This window comes from Poecilia formosa, unplaced genomic scaffold (assembly GCF_000485575.1).
Source record: "Poecilia formosa unplaced genomic scaffold, Poecilia_formosa-5.1.2 Scaffold100, whole genome shotgun sequence".
In the NCBI taxonomy this organism is placed as follows: domain Eukaryota; kingdom Metazoa; phylum Chordata; class Actinopteri; order Cyprinodontiformes; family Poeciliidae; genus Poecilia; species Poecilia formosa.
In genome coordinates, this window is record NW_006800039.1 from 56,655 (window position 1) to 75,039 (window position 18,385).

Here is an 18,385-nt window from a genome sequence, read left to right on the forward strand (position 1 = left end):
ATACATTGTTCCGTTTCCTGAAATGGCTCGACTGATAAATGTGTTTTTGCCCATATCACATATTTCATTTTTCATTCAGGAAATAAAACCACAGATGTGGTGCTGAATGCGTGGGAGATGCTCAGAGATACAAAACCTCTCCTCTTAAAAAAATAGTAAAAAAACTCAGAGATACAAAACCTCTCCTCTTAAAAAAATAGTAAAAAAAAAACAAAAAAAAACGGCTGTCATAAAGAAAATGAAATACGAGGACAAATAATTTAGTATTTGGTGACCAGCGATGTTTTCAGCTCCAGAGCTCTGCGCCCTCTGCCCTAGCTTTTTCCTCCTTTATACAAGAGCTTCCTGCCAACAGGGGATCGGCAGGCAGATATAATTTATTTGCAGCCAATATATTAACCAAGCCCCAGAGGAAACTTTAAATAATAGTGCATTTCTTTTAGAAAATGAGCCGGGAAGAGGGCGAGAGGCTGAACGAAGAGCCAGCGCTGCAGCAGTCTGCTGTCAGAAAATGGAGTGAAGTTCTCTGCCCCACTTTTGTTTGACAGTAACACCAGCACAGCAGAAATCCCACTCAGGTGACGGGTTATCTCTTTATGTATGCTAGTCTGTGTTCTACAGAGCTACCTTTGAATGCCTTAGGCGTCTGACATGCCAGGTTTGACCCTCTCAATTGACTCAGACAGCTACTGCTAGTATCCAGTAAATTCAAGTTGGCAGTTTAAGGTAAACACATAATCTGAAAATCTTATAAAAAGTCTGGGAGTCTGATCAAAGGTAGAAGCGATAAAGAATAATAATAATTTTAAAAAAAAAGAAATGCAGGTGGAAACTGCAAAGGGGATATCGCACCTCCACTTTGAAGAATTTTACTTCTGTTTTGAATATATTTGGCCTTTCAGTGCGAGAAGCTATGATTATCACTCCATTTCCCTTACACCTTCAAGCAGCGTTTGGTTTTTGTTTTCATTTGATCATCTTCAGATTTCCTTTCTCCGATTTTGATTAAGCTCAGAAAAGTGCAACAAAGTACATGCTGTTATTCGATCTTTTAATAAACAAATATTGTTGTGAGCTCATATTTGTGATGGATCTAATTGTGCAAACTGTTTCTCAGTCCAAATGTGGAGAAAAGAGCAGGAGCTTCTTAAAGGGACAGAGGTCAATTTCAGGATGCCAATTTGTCAAATTTCTTGTAAGTTCATGTTTTATCTACACAGCGTTTTTAAAACAAATGAAGGTAACATTGCTACTTGATTATGATGTAAATTGGCACTATGTACCTGGAAAATACATAATACTGTCCCTTTAAGTATTTAAGTCACTGACATAGGTACAATTGTGATCTCTTGGTAAATGACTCCTTTACTGCTGAATAAATCCGTGATCCGACACCATAATAAACACAATTTATCCAGTTTGGACATTTCATCCAAAATGCTACTTTCAATGGACTTTATCTTGCTCTCATAATGCATGAAGCTTGCATGTTGTGGTGTAGATCTGCTTTCGCAGTTAACTGCCATTTCCTAATTACATGATAAGCTGAGGAAACAACTTCCTGAAACCTGTGGGCTATGTTCCTGCCATATTTTCTTCCTCTGTGGGGGGAAAGCTATTTACAGCTATTAAATTTTGATTACGTTTTTTTTTTTGCATAAAATCCTTAGGATACCATGCAATGATCTCGATTCAAATACTTAGAAAAGCTGCATGAAATGTTTCCATTTTTAATCCCTGCCACAGAACTTTACAACAGTGTAAAACTTTTGCATGCAGGTAAATGCTAAATGGGTTTTAACTGTCCACTTAGGCCAAATAAATGCAAAATATGCCTCCCCTTGGCCTCGTTATTGAAAACACACATCCAAGACAAAATAAAGACAAAAACCAACCAAACAAACAAAAAAACGCATCGAAGCAACCAGATAAAATACACAATGATGGATGCGTGAGCTCTTCTGCACTAGCCCGTCTGCGTCCCAGCAGCCCAGACTGCATTGTGCATTTGTTACAGGTCAAGAAAGTTAATGTGTTCATGTGACTGTTGGCCTCGGCGAATGTCAGGGTTTCTCCCCAGACAAATTCGTCACAACATGCCCTCCAGCTAGAGCTCAGTAAAACAGAACAACATCCACGGCGCAGGGCAGAGAGATTAATTAAGATATAATAAAAAAGGAAGGGGAAAAAAAAAAAAGAGGCTGGATAGAACGTCATCTACTCACAGATCACTTGAGGGGGAAACTATTAGCAGAGTAGGAGATCCACGGAACGAGGAGAAGTGAGACTAATGCGAGTGTGAGGGAACTGAAGGAGGTGAGAGGAAGGTTTTGTTTGATGTCTACGGTCCCCTCAGGTGATTCTCCATCTCATTTATTACAGGCTGGTTTTCCCAGAACCTCCCTGTCAACGCACCATCTGGAAAGGACTTGGAAAACAATTTCAGCACCACTTTTACCCCCCCACCCCTTTACAAAAGCATTAAACAAGGTTTGACACTCTTGCTTTCTTTCTGTGGGCCTTCTTCACGGTTAAGATAGAGAGAGGCTTGAATGTTCCCCTGAGAACGTTCAAGTTGTCGTTAACGTACTTGCAACGTCGAAGAGAAAAGCTTGTTCACTGCATTTGGTGGCAAATAGCCACTGGCTAGTGTAAGAAGGTGAAAGAGTTGCAGAGTCAAAACTACCAAAATTTTCCATCATTAAGCTTCTACAATTTAAACTCAATATAATGAGATGCCAATGGAACAACCAGAGTGACTGGAGGAGTTTGGCAGGCATGTCGTCAAAGCCGAAGAAACGCCACCCGTAAATGTTTCTTATTTTTCCCCCCCAATTAAGGAAACTCATTCAAATCTAAAGCTGGCAAAATTTGAAGGTGTGAGGCAGCTGACTGCAGGTTTTACCTGAGCAGACAGTCCAACTAGCCAGCAAATATCAGCCAGTTATACTCGACTACTGAATATGGTGAGTGTTTTGTTTTTGGTATATATTTTGCTTAGGTCTTTGTATTAAAAGTAATAGAGACTAGCATTTCCCACTGACTTATTACTATTAGAGACTGAATACAAACTGGCTGATTTTTGCGGGAGAGGTCATTCTGCTGCTGGTGTCACCACTGTCCAATATGGAAAACCATTGGTATTTGCTAATTGCTGTGCTCCATGGCCCACCTAACTACTTTTTGGATCTTTTGCACTGAAACCTTGAGGCAGCATGTCCACCGTGAAAGACGGTCCTTCTCATATCTAATTAAATCTGGCAACAAATTTAATTTGTTGCCAGATTTGGGATTATTACAGAGTGCAAATCCAGTTCTTATACCTTTAATGTTCATACATGCTGCTTTGAAGTTTGTAACACACACACCAACCTGGCATGGTGCTGACCCACTGAGGTGTTGACTCCACGAGACTCCTGAGGGTTGCCAATGCTGTAATCAGCCTGTTGGATGGAGTCTCACTGCAATAGATCCCCACACCTGGCACAGATTACAGTGCCAAAAATGCTAAATGTTGTAGAAAATGATGGAAACACACACACACACACGCACACACACACACACACACACACAAAAAATAAAAAAACATTGGGAGTTGCTCTGACTCAGTAGTCTGGTCATCACAATTTGGCCCTGTTCAGACTCGCTTTTCCTTCCACTTGTCCATTTTTCCTGCTTCTAACACGTCTACTCAGAGGACACAATGTTCACTTTTTGACCGATATTTCCCATCCACTAACGGGTACCACGACGAAAAGATCATCCACCATTTTCTTCGGCTGCAAGTCATATTGTTATGCATTCACAGAGTAGACGGCTTAACTTTCTTGGCGATAACTCGATTCTATCGTTTCATGTGTCGTGTATGTCCACTGTAATCTGACATGCAGTTGTCTGTGAGCACCTGCTTCAATATTTCTCTTCTTATTTTCAGGCAGAAAACAGGATTTGTAAGCAAACATAAATAAGTTACTTTGAGCTCTGCACAAATGTGTTTTAAACGTGAACGCAAAAATTGATTCCAGAGCCTCTGGGGATAAAACATCTATCCATGGGCAGGCACACACACACACACACACACACACACATCGATGTGGTTCCACAGATCAATAATAAAAATGCAGCCTTCACCTTTATCTACAACGCGCTGCAAATAGATACGACACAAAACAGAGAAATGAATAGACTCGGCTCCAAAGAGCACAATGGCGACCACATTTCAATTGTTTTAGTCTCTGAATAGTAATTGCACAGCACGATAAATCTTAATCTGCATCGTGAGACACTCCCCGAATCTGATATACTGTACAGTTGTTGGCGTTTTAAAAAACTAAACGCTATGAATAACTGACAATAGAGACGGCAAGAGAGCAAACCACAGAAGATTCAGTCAAGATAAATTGTGTCAACTGCTTAGTTCACGCCTTGTAACTAACCACGCTGACTACTGCAACTCCAGACATGGCTCAATTTAAATGTTTTGCAAGCATGCACATTACCACTTTGTTTATGCTATTTTTTTTATAAAAAAAAGACATTTGATGCCACAACGTGCTGCAGCACTTGCTTAAAATCCCATCTTTGCCATGCCACTTCTCCATAGGACTTTAAGTATTTTTACAGAATCAGCCACTTTCTGCGGTTGATGTAGTTGAAGCAGGTTGGCACAAGAAAGACAATCCAGAGGCTTGTACCACTCACTGCAGCAGATAGTATCGACTGGTTTTTAATAAACTAGCTCCATCAAAAACATGCAAGGAAAACAAATATATGACCTCAAAGGCAATTTGTCATTTTTATTGCATGGAAGCTACTTTAATACCTGTAAAATATCACAGATTTATAGTCCTGCATGACGTTGTTATCTGATCTATGAAACATGAGTGTGCTTGCACGCATTCTGCACAGCAAGGGAAAGTGAGGATAAAGTCGTTCCCAGGCACAAAAAAGAAACAAAGAGGACGGTAACCCAGATCTTCAGGACACAGGAAGCCGCATGTGTCAGTCATCCCGTATTACATCACCAGGTTCACACATATACAGTAATTTCATTTCAAACTGTTGATGCAGGATATCTGTTCCTTATCTGGTAAACCACTTCAAATACTACATAATCTTCAGCTCTGTTCCGCCAGTATGAGGAAAAACAACTCTGCCAGCCTGCACACTAAATATTTCAGGGTCCAAGGTGCTTGTTAGGGAAAGCACTAAGCAGGATTACAGCATTTCTCTGATTAAAAAAAAAAAACAACCAAAAAAACAAAAACAAAAAAACAGCTTGCTCAGAGTGGTGCATATACGTCTGTTAATTTGTGGGTGAGATGCTAAATAATAGTTAAACAGGAGCGTCAAGTAGATTAGTTGTCTCGGGTGGTGTTTTAATTTTTAACGGATTTGTTGAAACTCAAGCGCGTAATATTTGCAAGTAAGGTGAAAGACGGGCACCAAAAGCATGAACGTTATTGAAACGCTTATGCTTGTCACAGGTTCCTCTTGGAAGTAGAGCTTAAAACAAGATTCAATTGGAGTGTAATTGCAAAAAGTGGACAATATCACTATAACCTCCAACAGTTCTCTCAGTTTGCGTTACTAGAGTATTTAATCCAGCGGCATTGCATTACAATCACTTAGCACTGAACTCACCTTTGTTGTGTTGAGGTCCGTCCTGAGTGCAGCAGGTTTGGTATCGCCTCGGTCCGGCTGACCCGTCCAGCAGCAGCAGCAGCAGCAGCTCTGCAACTGGACTACAGCGCTTTTCAGAAGCGACTGTGAGCGTTTGTATTGCTGCTAGACGTGAAGCCGTATTAGAAACACCGGAAAATTGGGCAGTTCCTGCCTTCAAAATAAGACGAAGGTCAGGAATCAAACTCAACTGTCTACATTATGGTTCATTTGGACCACCTGTTAGATATCCGTGCCTAAAAAGGTAGCTTTTTGGCGAACGTGTTTTTGTTTAATCGTGTTTTTATCTGTTAATAATAATCTGCAGGAATTTATTGTAATGAACAGAATACAGAATATAGGGCTTCCGTAGAAAAAAAAAAAAATCTGCAAGGCATTTTAGCTCCAAAACATGAAACGGGTCTTGCACAGACTGTTTTTTCTTTCTTTTTTTACTTTTTAAGCTCGTATTTTGTCTGTGAAAATGTTGCTTTACAACATAAAACCAAGTGTCAGTCAGCATCAACCACTTGTGCTTATGGGCCAGATTTGCTTCATTCTGTTGCGGCACAAAATTGGTATTTGGACCACACTTTGGACTTCCATCAAGTAACACAATTGTGAAGTGCAAGGAAAGGGGAAAAATACATGGTTTTCTGCATTTAAAATAAAATAAAATCTGAAAAGTGTGGTGTGGCTTTGTATGAAAACTTTGCAACTGCCTTTCACAGCAGGTCTTTTAGCTGGTAAGCGCAGAGACGTACAAAGAAAACGAGTTGACTTCTGATAGAAATTTATTGTGCTGGATTTTATTAACAGGTATGAAGGAGGCTTAGTACAAGTTCACATCCATATGTTTCAGATTTTTATTTGCTAATAAAAATGCAAAAAAACAAACAAACAAACATTTTCTTTTATTTGATAGATTATTTGCTGCTTAGATAGCTTATCAGATATAATCAAATATAAATAACATTGAATTGTGTTTGTGAAGAGACAAAATGTAAAATGGTTCAATGGGTACAGGCACTGGAAAAGCTGCTTTCCAGTTCTACATGTGGATGTCGACTAAGGTGTTAATCCTAATTTTAAAGATGTGTAAAGTAGCTAAAATAAAGCTATTGCAAACAAAACAAATTAAGTTCACTTATATTAAACAAAACGTCAATTTTTTTAACCATATTATGAAAAAAAAAAAAACATTTGTACTGATAATTTTTCAACAAATTTGAATATTATTTTGAAACTACCTAACGGATGTTCTCTTCCTTGATAGGTTAGTCTTGATTTCAAGGCGCTCTGTTTTCTGGTCCGTCAGTCCACTCAGCTCGCCACCTCCCTCCTTTCCTTCCCTGTACTCGCATAAAGCCAGCCTTGTTAGTTGACTTACTCAAGACACCGTTACAGCAGAAGGAAACACTACTGCCATTCATTTCTGAAAGCCAACAAAAAGTCCAAATGTAAAGTCGACATCTTGAGTTACGGCGGACATCCCTGCTATGGAGCGCGCTCTCAATCAGGCAGCAGAAAGGAAATTGCACCTATTGGTTTTGTAGAACGCATTGTATTACGTCTTGCACACCTGTGTGCATTAACACCTTTGTGTGAAACGAGTAGCCTAGACATTTGCATCCTCCGTTCTTATTTGAAATCGAGCTGAACTTAAGCAAGTATAAAAAGAAAAATCAGTCTGGTTGATAGTATCAGTATTTTTTTTTTCCAATCACACGAGCCCAGAGAACAATATTGCAATTCAAACGATAATAAGTGTACAATTAGCCAAATTGACCAAATTAATAGTTTTGACAGTGACAGATTTGGAGTTTTGCGTGTGCACTTTGCATTTTCAAAAATACATTATAATCAACAATGGTGCAATTTGAATAGGTGGGTGAAAGATGATTTTTTTTCTTCTTCCATTTTGCTTATGTGTGCTAATTTATTAGCCAATTAAACACACTCATCTTTCACCTTTTGAAAGACATCATTTCTGGTGTCATGGCAGTGACTATCACTTTAAATAGATATTAGACTTAGTTTTTGCTGCGATATCATTCCAGAGCAGTTTAAATAAATCAATAAAAGTTCACAATTAATACCACATTCATGCTAATGATAACATATTTAAACATTGACCAAGATTACCCGAATATGCATATAAAGACCGCTTATGAATAAAAAAAAAAAAGATAAAATTGCTTTAGGGTCTTGTAGGTCCTCCCCCCAGTGAGTTATAGGCCACATTAAAAATCTATTATATCCACAGTAAAACTTCTATATGAGGTGCCATCCACTCCCTAATAATTCTTTGGTTACATGTCAATGTACTTTATTTGAAAAAATAAAATAAAATTAACACGAAACATAAAGCCAGATGCCTTGGTTAAACCGTAACCTTATAATATACAACTCTAACCGTATTGACAGGCGCAGCAGAAAGAGCTAATTGATGAGAAATCAATTTTTTATGCGGGCAACAGTGACCCCTTGTGGTAGTCTGCAAAACCCCAACCTCTCCTGTGTCAACTTAGAAAAAAATGATGCAAACAAGATCAATGAAGTTCTCTTGGACGAAGTGCTTTGATGCACATCTGCAGGTTTGACAACTCTCTTTCAGTCATGTCAATTTGTATCTTGTGCATCATTTTCCATTAGCAGGATCTTAAATGGTTGCTTGGGATGCAGCCGAGTTCAAAAGTTGGTTAAAAACACCTGATCAGATTTGATGAAAAGGTGCAGTTTATTCCTCGAAAGAGCAAGTGGGGATAATTAGCAGCCATGAACGCTTTGATGGAGTTTCAAAGCAAGCAGGCCTGCAGGGACCGGTGGGTGCTGTGAGGACCATGAAGTCATCAAGGTGTGGGATGTATTCGCTCAAATTGATAACTGTGAACTCGGCATGCTCAGAGGAAACATGCAATTAGGTTTGTGAAGGTGCTAGCATGCTGGAAACAGACCCTCTGAGATTTCTACCATTTAATGAGACTAAAGGGAATCGAGTTTGTTTTTCTGTTTAACAGAAGCCGAGTGATGTATAAACAAAAACACCAGAGATTCCATGGTATGCATTTTTATTACCAATGTAAAAAAAAAATTGCAAAAGAAAAAAAAAATATACAGACAGTTTAATAAATATAACAGATGAAATATTTTACATGTCTCCTTAAGTGGAGGTTGAAGGTGTTGTTGAAAGCTTAACTGCTGCAGAAGCATGCTTTAATGTAACCTGAGATCTACGGCAGCTGTTAATCACACAAAATATACAACTTCACTCACAGCTGAGCCTGAGATTCATCTCTTATGCATAGAAAGGTCTCCAACTAAAGCAGCGTCTCAGTATCTAACTGCACGTTTGCAAAGCTGTAATCAACCGAGCTCAATCACAGTGTTTTAAGGCTAAAAATATCCAATCAATAAGCAAGAGATGTTTTTTGGGTGAAGGGAATCTGTTTTTTTCTCCCCCCCCCGACTTAGTTTGCACACAATTCAGATTGTAGCTCAAGTGAATGAAGTATTTTACAAGTGACTTTGGGTTTATGCTTCTCCTCAAGCCTTGAAGTTCTGAAAAATCTCAGCCGCATCCAGCCAAGTCCTGAAGCAGGCCAGGCCTCGGTCTCGGATTTGCTTCCTGCCCTTATCGGTGATCACCTCGCCGTTCTCCTTCACGATCACCAGTTTGGGAACTGCTGTGATTTTGTAGCGCTGCTTTAACTCGCTAAGTGAAACAAGAAAAAAGAAGAAAAATTGGGTTTGATCAGAAGAAGTAGATTTGTTACTCTTTGTTTCTATTTGGTACAACTTTGGTCACATGAACTTTCCTGTTTTTGTTTTGTTTGTTTTTTTCAAATCAACCCAGCTCATCTCAAAGACTCACACTGAATTTAAAGTTGTGGGTTTTAAACGTTGATATGTTGGCAGATTTAAATTTTCTTGACGGAAAAAAAAAATAAGAAAAAGGAAATATCCTGCAAATTCACCAATAAAGGTAGAAAGATTCATTCAGCATAAAATAAAGTAATCACATGATCGTCCCCATTAATGCCTCCAAAGAAATTCGTTTGATCTACAGCAATATTTATGACTGTGATGTTGCTCACGCTAAAACTGGATTCAAATTATTTTAAAAGCGCTGTTAGGCTTTGATATTTTTTTAGTTTTATTTTATCATTTTGCTTCCTGAAGCAATTCAAACGGTTATTAGCAATGCATTTAGAAAGTCTGTTTGCATAACTGTTCACACTAATAACAGTGTAGCCAATAACATCCAGCATTAAAGGCCAGTCTGTGGAAACTGTCAGTCTGCTCTGCATTTAAACCTAATCCCTGACAGGGTGACCCCTAAGTAGTTTACATAAGATGGAAAAACGTTACAGACTGCAGTGTTTAAGCCAATAAGATGAAATTGCACTTAATTATTTGTTCCTAACATTCCCTGAATTACACTGTTTGCAGTGAACAAAAACTTACTGCTTGTAATCATCACTCCAGGGTAAAGCCAGCCAGTCTCCGTGCATATCATGGTAATATTCGACCATGTCATCCAGCGACTTGTCTGAGGAGATGAACACGATCTCAAACTGAGCCGCAGGCTCACTTTCCTCCACCAGCTCCGTGTAAAAATCACACAGGACAGGTGTGAAGTCCCGACACGGAGGGCACCATCCGGCAGAGAAGTAAATCCCCACCACTTTGTTCCTCAGCGCTTCCTCGGGGTCCACGAAGTCCCCGTCTTTATTTAGGAGAGTCCGACCAGAAAACACCTCCACCATGTCTGCCAAACTCTCTCACACACCTAAACACAAAGAGTCCGGGGCTGAATGTCGCTTTAGCTCATGGTAGTTCCGTTAAATGTCAGTTTGCTGGGTTACCGAAATGTTTACCTTTCCTTTCCGCAAAAGCTCCTTACAGCCAATCCTCATAATCGCCTACGGACCAATGAGACGACGAGAAGACTGTGGTGCGTTTGCGGTCATTATCAAAGTCTGTTTTACACAATGCTGAATCGCTGCTGCTATGATACCAAGCTGCACGACCTTTTACCGCTGTTTTCAGCAGTTGTTGTGGTCTCCCGAGGGGCAATACGCTATGTAACACTGTAAACTTTATTACTGTGTTAAACCAGATATTCAGGCGTGAGTAGATGCATATAAAAACACACAGAGGTAATTAAACTTAACCATTGGTGGGTAATTTTTCTTCACAAAGGGCCACATGAGAAATTTTGACTGCTGTAGAGGACGATCTGAACAATTGTTTAAAATAATTAATAAACTGTGAATTTAAGTTTTATTGTCTTCAGGGAACAGTGGACATCTTAGCAAAACAATAAATTATGATAAGTCCAACTTTATATCTTTATAAGTCATTTATATTTTGCTTCACTGGGTTCCCAAAAAATCTTTTACATTTATTTCACCAATTCAATTCAAAAAGTGAAGTAAAGATCCATTACATAATTATATAATTTGAATTTTTCTTTGTTATTTTTGATAATTTACAGGTCAGCTGTCAGCAGTCTTCCCCATTTTTGTACATGCCTATAACATATTTGAGTTTGTTTAATAATTGTCTTTGGTATTATTACATTTCTTAATTTGATCTTAATGCGTTTAAAATTATTGAAATGATTTAAAAAAAAATCTTTTCAATTTTATGGTGATGTTTTATGGCGATGTCATTTCATGTTTTAGATTTAATAATTTATAATTACATTTTGTTTTGTCAAAGTAAAATAATGCCTAAGTTCTGATGTGCCTTTTAAGCTCTCCTGCAAAGTAATGTACCGGACTTTTCAGTGGATTCAGATCTTAAACAGTTTTCCTTGCAGTGTTGGTGAAATGCACATAGAGGTCAGTGTGTTTCTCTTTCTCCCTGCTTCCTCAGCAGAGAGGAGAGGTCATTTGGAAAGAAACCCAGCCTTTCTTTTCTTGTCCAGCATTTGTTGCCCATCAACGAAGTCAAGCTGCTTTGTGTCAGAAGCGTGAGGGGAAATCTTCTCTTTTGTTTTGTCTTCATACAATAATTTTTTCCTCTGCTGTCATCTCTGGGATCATGACTTCTAATTCCAATTTATCCAACATGCGACGGCTGGTGGAACAACTTAAACTTGAGGCCAGCGTGGAAAGAATTAAGGTAAAAAACCAGCATGGTGGTGTTGTTGTTATCGGCTGTTGGTCTTGTTTCTTTCAGTTTTCCCATGACTATTGACACAACATTGTTGCATGACAACATTCTGGTTTTATACAAAATATTAGGCTACTAATAACATCAACATTTCTTTTTCTTTTTTTTTTTTTTTTTTACAAAAAGAACAACAAAAATTCAGGAATTTACACAAAAGGTCAAATATTTGCAATCCAGTTGTGTGAATGTAGTTTCTATTACACTAATTATAATTGAAATTCTGAGGACTTTAATGCACCAATAGTATAAATGTATAAACAGAGTTTAGAGTAGTCTTATGGTTTCCCTCTGTCATTTGGGAAACATGTCTGGCACCAATCATCTTACATTGTCGTTCACATACTTTAACGAAAAGGTTCTAAGTTTCCGAGTTTGTTCCATTGCCTTATTTTTAAGTAAACTGTAGCAGGTAAAAATTCATTTCCCTAGACGCAGCACACATTGTTTGGCACAAATTCTAAAACCTATCATATAGATACACTTGGTGCTTTTTCCAGGTGTCCCAGGCGGCTGCAGAGCTGCAGCAGTACTGTCTGCAGAACGCGGGTAAAGATGCCCTGCTGGTCGGAGTCCCTACAGGGAGCAACCCCTTCAGAGAGCCACGCTCCTGCGCCGTGGTGTGAAGGTCGGACACTTTTCTATTTCGCAAGGGAATATTTATTATGTCAGCTGAGCTTCAAAAGAAGAATAATAGGTTTTGCACCCTTTTTGCAGAGTATGAAGAAGTGGACACAACTGTGACATCTCCTACAGGGAAAAAAGAGATTTCAGCGTTTTATCCAGATATGTTTTGTACAAATTATAATTTTTTTTTAATGGAGGAAACGAAAGACTGTAATAAAATATTTCTTTGGTACATATGTCTTTCTTTTTATATTATTTTACTTCATTTTAGCTTTCTTTTTTTTTTTTAAAGCACATGGTGTAACTGTACGTCTCATTAGACGTCTCTTTGAGAGCGATCTCTATGTTATGCAGGGGCGGAGTGATACAGTGGCTATCTACACATTGTACAAAACGGATGTTTTAGCCTGCTCACTAAATGACACACTGGAATCTCATGGCGCTGGAACTTCCTGATGTTCAGTCTAAGTTAGGAACACATTTAGAGAGAGGAAACTGAGTCTTCCTGTTTCAAACTGCAAAGACACAGTGAAAGATAACCCTGAGGCAGCTCGCTTTTTGGACTCATCTGTAAGATTAAGCTGTGATAATTCAGAAGTAAAACCAGGGCTTGCATAAAAAATAAGGTTCATACGTAAATATTTGCTGTCATAATGAGCTGTTCTGAGTTAAAAAACCTCTTTCTGCAGATTTTATTATTAGCTGTTTTTACCGATTTAAAATATATATTTATTTGCCTTTAGGTATATAAAGGTTAATGTAAAAACTGTCTAATGCAGCACCAATAATGTCTAGCCGGTCATGAGACGACTCTCATTTTTATCACTTCCTTTTCCTTCCAGTGCACATTTAAGGGAGGAGTCTTTGTAGAGCTATCTATAGAACCGCTGACCTTTACTTAAATATGCCTATTTTTTTTGTCTTAGCTAACCGTTTGTAATTAACCTTTTAGCTGAATGTTAACAGTATGTTGCAATGCCCAAAGCTTTAAAATTATGCAAAGTAAAAGGAGATACTGAAGGTTCTCCTTTATCTCTGCAATCTATAATTAAGTAAAGCCATCCATCCTTTGCCGAGTTCCCTGCTAACCCTGATTTCCCCAAATCCATTGGAACATTTAATTACTCTCATCCTCTTTAATCCATTCCAGGCAGTCCATTATGTGTGAAATATTCCACTGTTAATATTCTCACATTTCTTGCTTTTGCTGAGCACCTCCTTTGCCCTTTGAACTGCCGTCCCCTGCTAGCAGCAGCAACGATAATGCAACCAATAAACACAGAGGGGTGTCAACTTTTTAACCACATACAGATGGAATAAAACTTTTAGAAAATGGACACCCACTTTCTAAGAGAGCCCTGGGAAACACCACATGTTGCCCATAAAATGACCACTGACCACAAGCGACTTTAAACTGGAAAAACGAAAACATTACTAAGAAAATTTCACAGATCAGGAATGCTTAAAAGCAAAAGTATCGTCATCCTACCAGGGCTGGATTGTGGGGTAAATTTTTTACCAAGGTAATTTTTGATTTTGCTGTGGTTTAACCCTGACGCAGTTAAAAATTAAAGAGTCTTGAATAAGAATCCCAAGAAAACCTTCCTGGCTCCTGAAAAAGGTTTCTTGAAATAGAAATGTTCTCTTCCCACCCCTCTACAGCAACTATCAATCTAAATTATAAATTATTTTTTCACATTGGCCAGTCCTACTCAGATCATTGTAAAAGTGGAACACAGACTAGTTCTAGTCTGGATTACATCTTTTCATTATTTCTTTTTATTTTACGACTGTAGTGTGATGTTTTTTGTTTGTTTATTGTGTTACGTTTTTATCGCGAGATGCACTTTGAACTGCCTACTTGTTGAAATGTACCTTTCAGATAAACTTGCCTAGAAACTTGACTGATGTATCATAAAACCTCTGCCTACTTTCTATTGCACATTAGGGCTTTTCATATGTTGGATAAATGTAACTAAAAAGGCAAATGTTGCTTTGTGGAACAGGTTCAGTAACATTAATATCATTGACTCATGAGCTTGTTAGTTCCTGTTGAGTTTATCGTTTTGTTTCAGGGCAAATAAAATCTTTCACTTCTTCCCATGTAGCACATGCAGAAAGACTTTGCATGTTTTAAAGTGCCTGTTTTAGGGAAAACATTATTATTGATGATGATGTTGCAGTTACATTTTTATCTCTTGCTGGCTTCAAAGATTTCTCTCTATAGGTCAAAAATTTGAAGAACTACCTTTTGCTGCATTTACAGCCGAGTCTTTTTTTGGGGTATGTTAGGTTTTCATATCTAAAGGCTGAATGTTTTTTTATGAGTCATTGCAAAATAGCTCAAACTCATTTCCAATTAGATTTTGACTGGCCCATTCTAACATGTCCCTCGATTTAAACCATGTCTTTGCAGCTTTGGATGAATGTTTGGGGTCATTGTCCGGTTGGTAGCTGAATCACTGCCCCAGTCTCCATTCTTTTATAAACTCTAACAGCGTTTTCTCCTTTTCTTCAGTAATTTAGTTCTATTTATCTTCTCATGAAATCTGACCAGCTTTCCTGTCCCTGCAGATGAAAAGAAGAATGTTGTGCAATTACTCTGGACACACTATCACCATTTCCTTCATACATGGTGTTTTGCATGTAGTACAAAAAGCTACACTTTGGTCTCATGCGACCAGATCACATTCTTTTGCAGGGTTATGAAAACTGTAAATGGCTTACAACAATTTTTAAAATTGAATAATGGATTCCTTCTTGCAACTCTCTTGTAAAGGACCAACTTGTGCAGACATTCTGCAGACAGTTAAAACCAAAGTGTGTTTTTTCAAACTAATGGAGTATTTAGAAAAAAAAAAAAAAAAGATCATACTAGGAATCAAAACATGTTGGTTGTAGCTTGATGATGATCTGGGAATCCAGTTTTGCCTGTACCAAAATATCCTGAAGCAGAACATCCAGCTAATAGTTTGTGAACTTAAGCTTGAACATTCATGGGTTATGCAACCAGAAGTTCATCACCGAACGTCTTGAAAAAAGTCAAAATGAAGGTGATGCGTTTTCTAGTCAAAGTACTGACTTAAATTTGACTGTGACCTTAGTAGGTCATTAACGCTCAAAAATCCTCCAACATGGCTGAGCTATTCCTCCCACTATATATGATCTGTTGTTTCAAATGCTTGATGGCAGTGAAGTTGCAAAGCCAGTTATATCAGGATTGGAAGGCTATTAGTTTTCACATATGTAACTCAGTAACTTTTATCCACTTAATAAATTAAATAACTGGAAAGCTAAAGTTTGCGATTTCTAAAGTAACCATTTTCTGTTATTAAAATATGCCTGGTGATCTGAAACATTTAGTTGTGGCTGAAAAGAAAAAAAAGAAGAAAAGACCAAACCTTATTTTATAAGACTGTTAGTAATTCAATTTAAGGAAATGTTGCATTTTTAATAAAAACATTTTTTTTTAGTTTTTATTGTTACAGTTGTACATTTCCCAACTTGTTCTCTGTTGAAAGTGTTAAACGATGCCATCTGGTGGTTAAATATATACAATGACATAATGGTCACGTCGTGTTTCTGCAGAGTAATCCAATCATTTAGAGATGAATCATCTATTCATGCATCACCAAAGTAACTCAAACATATATTTTTTTGTTAATATAGCAATAATAAAGAGAATAAATACAATGATTTATATGATGTAAGTCATGATTGTAACATATTTTTTGTCCAAATACATATGAAGCTGCATTAACCCCTTAACAGTCACATAAAAAAAAGTGCAAGCCATGAGGACACGCGCGTATCCTCATGATAGTTAAGGGGTTTTAATGTTGAAGAGCATGTTCTACAGTTTCAGATAAAGAAGGAAAATATACCTTTCCATTCATAGCCTCTGGGATATAAACCTCTCCTCACTCCGTTTAATCTGTGGTGGAGTCGGCCTCAAACAACAAAAAGCCCCAACATTGCAACAATCTATTGAAAAGTCTCATTTTTCCCTCCTACATCTTTTCTCTCTTTTTGTTTATTGCATTCTGTTAGTTTAGTTAGCATGCACAGCTCTAACACACAATGCAACAAAAAGTATATAAATAGAGTCTCAAGTGCTTCTGTGGTAAGCAGGTTGCCTTTGCAGCTGCTCCACCTATCGTTTCATTCCAACAAGGTCAGGTATTCAAAGGACTTGTTTTTTAGAAAAGGAAACAACCTGAACACACTGAATAGCTTTGTCTTCTCCTTTAAAGGTGTGGGCGGAGAGTAGAGTGCAGAGTTAAGTTTCACTGACACCTCCCTTTCTAGACTCACAAACTGCAGAAGATCAGTCGTGTTGCAGTCCTGAGTGGTGCTCTCGGCTGGGATCTTAGTGCGTATGTTGTTGTATTTTTTTTTCTCCCCCGACTCTTGTGGATGTGGCTGCCATCAATGACGAACCACAACAGGACACTCTGGGAAACTTCTGCGACAGGTCTATTCCCTCTCCAAAAGTCACTGACCGCTGAAAAGGATTTAAGCCACTTGGACTTCTCTTTCCCTCATATGTCTGTGAATTTTCATAAATCAAATAAGAATTTCCATCAAGTGTGGAGATGGCAAAGTTGCACAGACTCTATGTAGTTCTACTAACAGGTAGGATTAACTATTATTCTGCTCATGTGTTAGACTAAGTGGTCAACTTTCTTCACAACTTAATTATAGTGTAGTTTAGAGACATGGAGGCATTTGTCTAGTAAAATTTGCAAATAAATAATTTTATAGATTAGTTCTTGAGACAATTTTCTGTTGACAGCTGGTTCAGTTCAAATTGAATTGAGACATTATTCTCCCACTACTAACATGTGTAAAAAGATTTGGACTTGGTTAATCATTTTAGTGAAGATCTTACAAAGCAGCACTATATTATCTGACTCCCCACTAATTATGACATTTTAAATCCTGTTGTCTGAAGTGTGAAACATTCCCCAACAAATTATTATTTATTCTGAGAGTTTATAAAATCAGGCAGTGAGAGTGACAACTTTTACGCACCTGTAAAAAGTGGAATGTGGTCTCAAATTAGCTGATGTGTCAACACAAAGCAAGTGAGCATAATAGTATCTATTGCGCTCACTTGCATGTGTGTGTGTGTGTGTGTGTGTGTGTGTGTGTGCGCGCGCGTGCGTGTATGTGTGTGTTTGACTGGCTTTTTGTTTGTGTTTGTGTCTGCAGCTCTAGCACTGTGGAAACGTTGTCTGGCAGAATGGAACGCCACCGACGGGTCCTCCAACCAAACCGCATCCGTCTGTCAAGACAACTGCACAGGTAGAGACGGGACAATCCCTCACTGATGTCACAAAGAGCATTAAGGTGTAATTGACACAATCATCAAAGCAGACACTGAACTGGTCAAAGCAGTCTAGGTAAATAGTGTCAGTCATCTGTGACGGGATTATGGGCTTTGAAAGCCGCGAAGGCTTTGACGTTCCCCTTCTTAGCTGTTCACCTTTGGCAACTTTGTTTGCAATGAAAATGGGAGATGAAATGACTCATTTTCAACAGAAGGTACAGGAATTTGCTGCCGGATCTGTGAATGAGAACACTCCCAAAATTGAGTGTGTTCAATTTGGAAAATGAACTGATTGTGGCAGTGCTAAAGAATACTAGCAATACAAGTCAATAACGACACGTTTGTTTCTACTGTGTGTAATCAAATCCACAAAAAAAAAGGTTGTGCATAATTAAAAACTGGATAGTTCAGATGCCACTGCTTTAATAACGCAGAATCTGTCAGACTTGCCACTAAACATTTCCTACTTCTAGGAAGCGCTAAGATACTCTTGTTAAATAAATAAACTAATGGTAGAGAAATCTACTCTAGTATGGAAGGTCTAACAGTGAATGAATGAATGAATGAATGAATGAATGAATGAAT

At 38.1% G+C, this 18,385-nt stretch overlaps 4 protein-coding genes across 6 annotated transcripts in view; 2 read left to right on the plus strand and 2 right to left on the minus strand.

Annotated features, from left to right (window-relative positions):
* Window positions 1-5,792, minus strand: part of csgalnact1a (chondroitin sulfate N-acetylgalactosaminyltransferase 1a) — a 34,162-nt gene extending 28,370 nt beyond the window's left edge. Inside the window, exons 1-2 of one of the 2 annotated variants that reach the window (XM_016674748.1) lie at window positions 5,644-5,792; window positions 3,373-3,480 (exon numbers count right to left, since the gene is read on the minus strand). The gene's annotated coding sequence lies outside the window, so the exon portion shown is untranslated. The remainder of the gene's footprint in view (window positions 1-3,372; window positions 3,481-5,643) is intronic. The other variant, XM_007558867.2, reaches the window with a different exon arrangement.
* A 3,068-nt stretch (window positions 5,793-8,860) lies between these two features.
* Window positions 8,861-10,629, minus strand: nxnl2 (nucleoredoxin like 2). 2 transcript variants are annotated; one of them, XM_007558869.2, is made up of 3 exons: window positions 10,542-10,629; window positions 10,129-10,453; window positions 8,861-9,376 (listed from the first exon to the last, which is right to left on the minus strand). In XM_007558869.2, exons 2-3 carry the CDS (start codon window positions 10,428-10,430, stop codon window positions 9,208-9,210), a joined length of 471 nt encoding a protein of 156 aa, XP_007558931.1. In that variant the 5' UTR covers window positions 10,431-10,453; window positions 10,542-10,629; the 3' UTR covers window positions 8,861-9,207. The 2 variants fall into 2 exon arrangements, with proteins under 2 accessions (XP_007558931.1, XP_007558930.1); XM_007558868.2 differs by lacking the exon at window positions 10,542-10,629 and having other exon boundaries at window positions 10,129-10,535.
* Window positions 10,630-11,569: 940 nt separating this feature from the next.
* Window positions 11,570-12,700, plus strand: gng10 (guanine nucleotide binding protein (G protein), gamma 10). The gene is made up of 3 exons (XM_007558870.2): window positions 11,570-11,793; window positions 12,342-12,469; window positions 12,559-12,700. Exons 1-2 carry the CDS (start codon window positions 11,713-11,715, stop codon window positions 12,465-12,467), a joined length of 207 nt encoding a protein of 68 aa, XP_007558932.1. The 5' UTR covers window positions 11,570-11,712; the 3' UTR covers window positions 12,468-12,469; window positions 12,559-12,700.
* Window positions 12,701-15,416: 2,716 nt separating this feature from the next.
* The window catches only part of btc (betacellulin, epidermal growth factor family member), a 9,145-nt gene continuing 6,176 nt past the window's right edge, over window positions 15,417-18,385 (plus strand). The window contains exons 1-2 of the mRNA XM_007558871.2: window positions 15,417-17,103; window positions 17,683-17,775. Of these exons, the coding sequence (XP_007558933.1) occupies window positions 17,064-17,103; window positions 17,683-17,775 (133 nt within the window). The 5' untranslated portion in view covers window positions 15,417-17,063. The remainder of the gene's footprint in view (window positions 17,104-17,682; window positions 17,776-18,385) is intronic.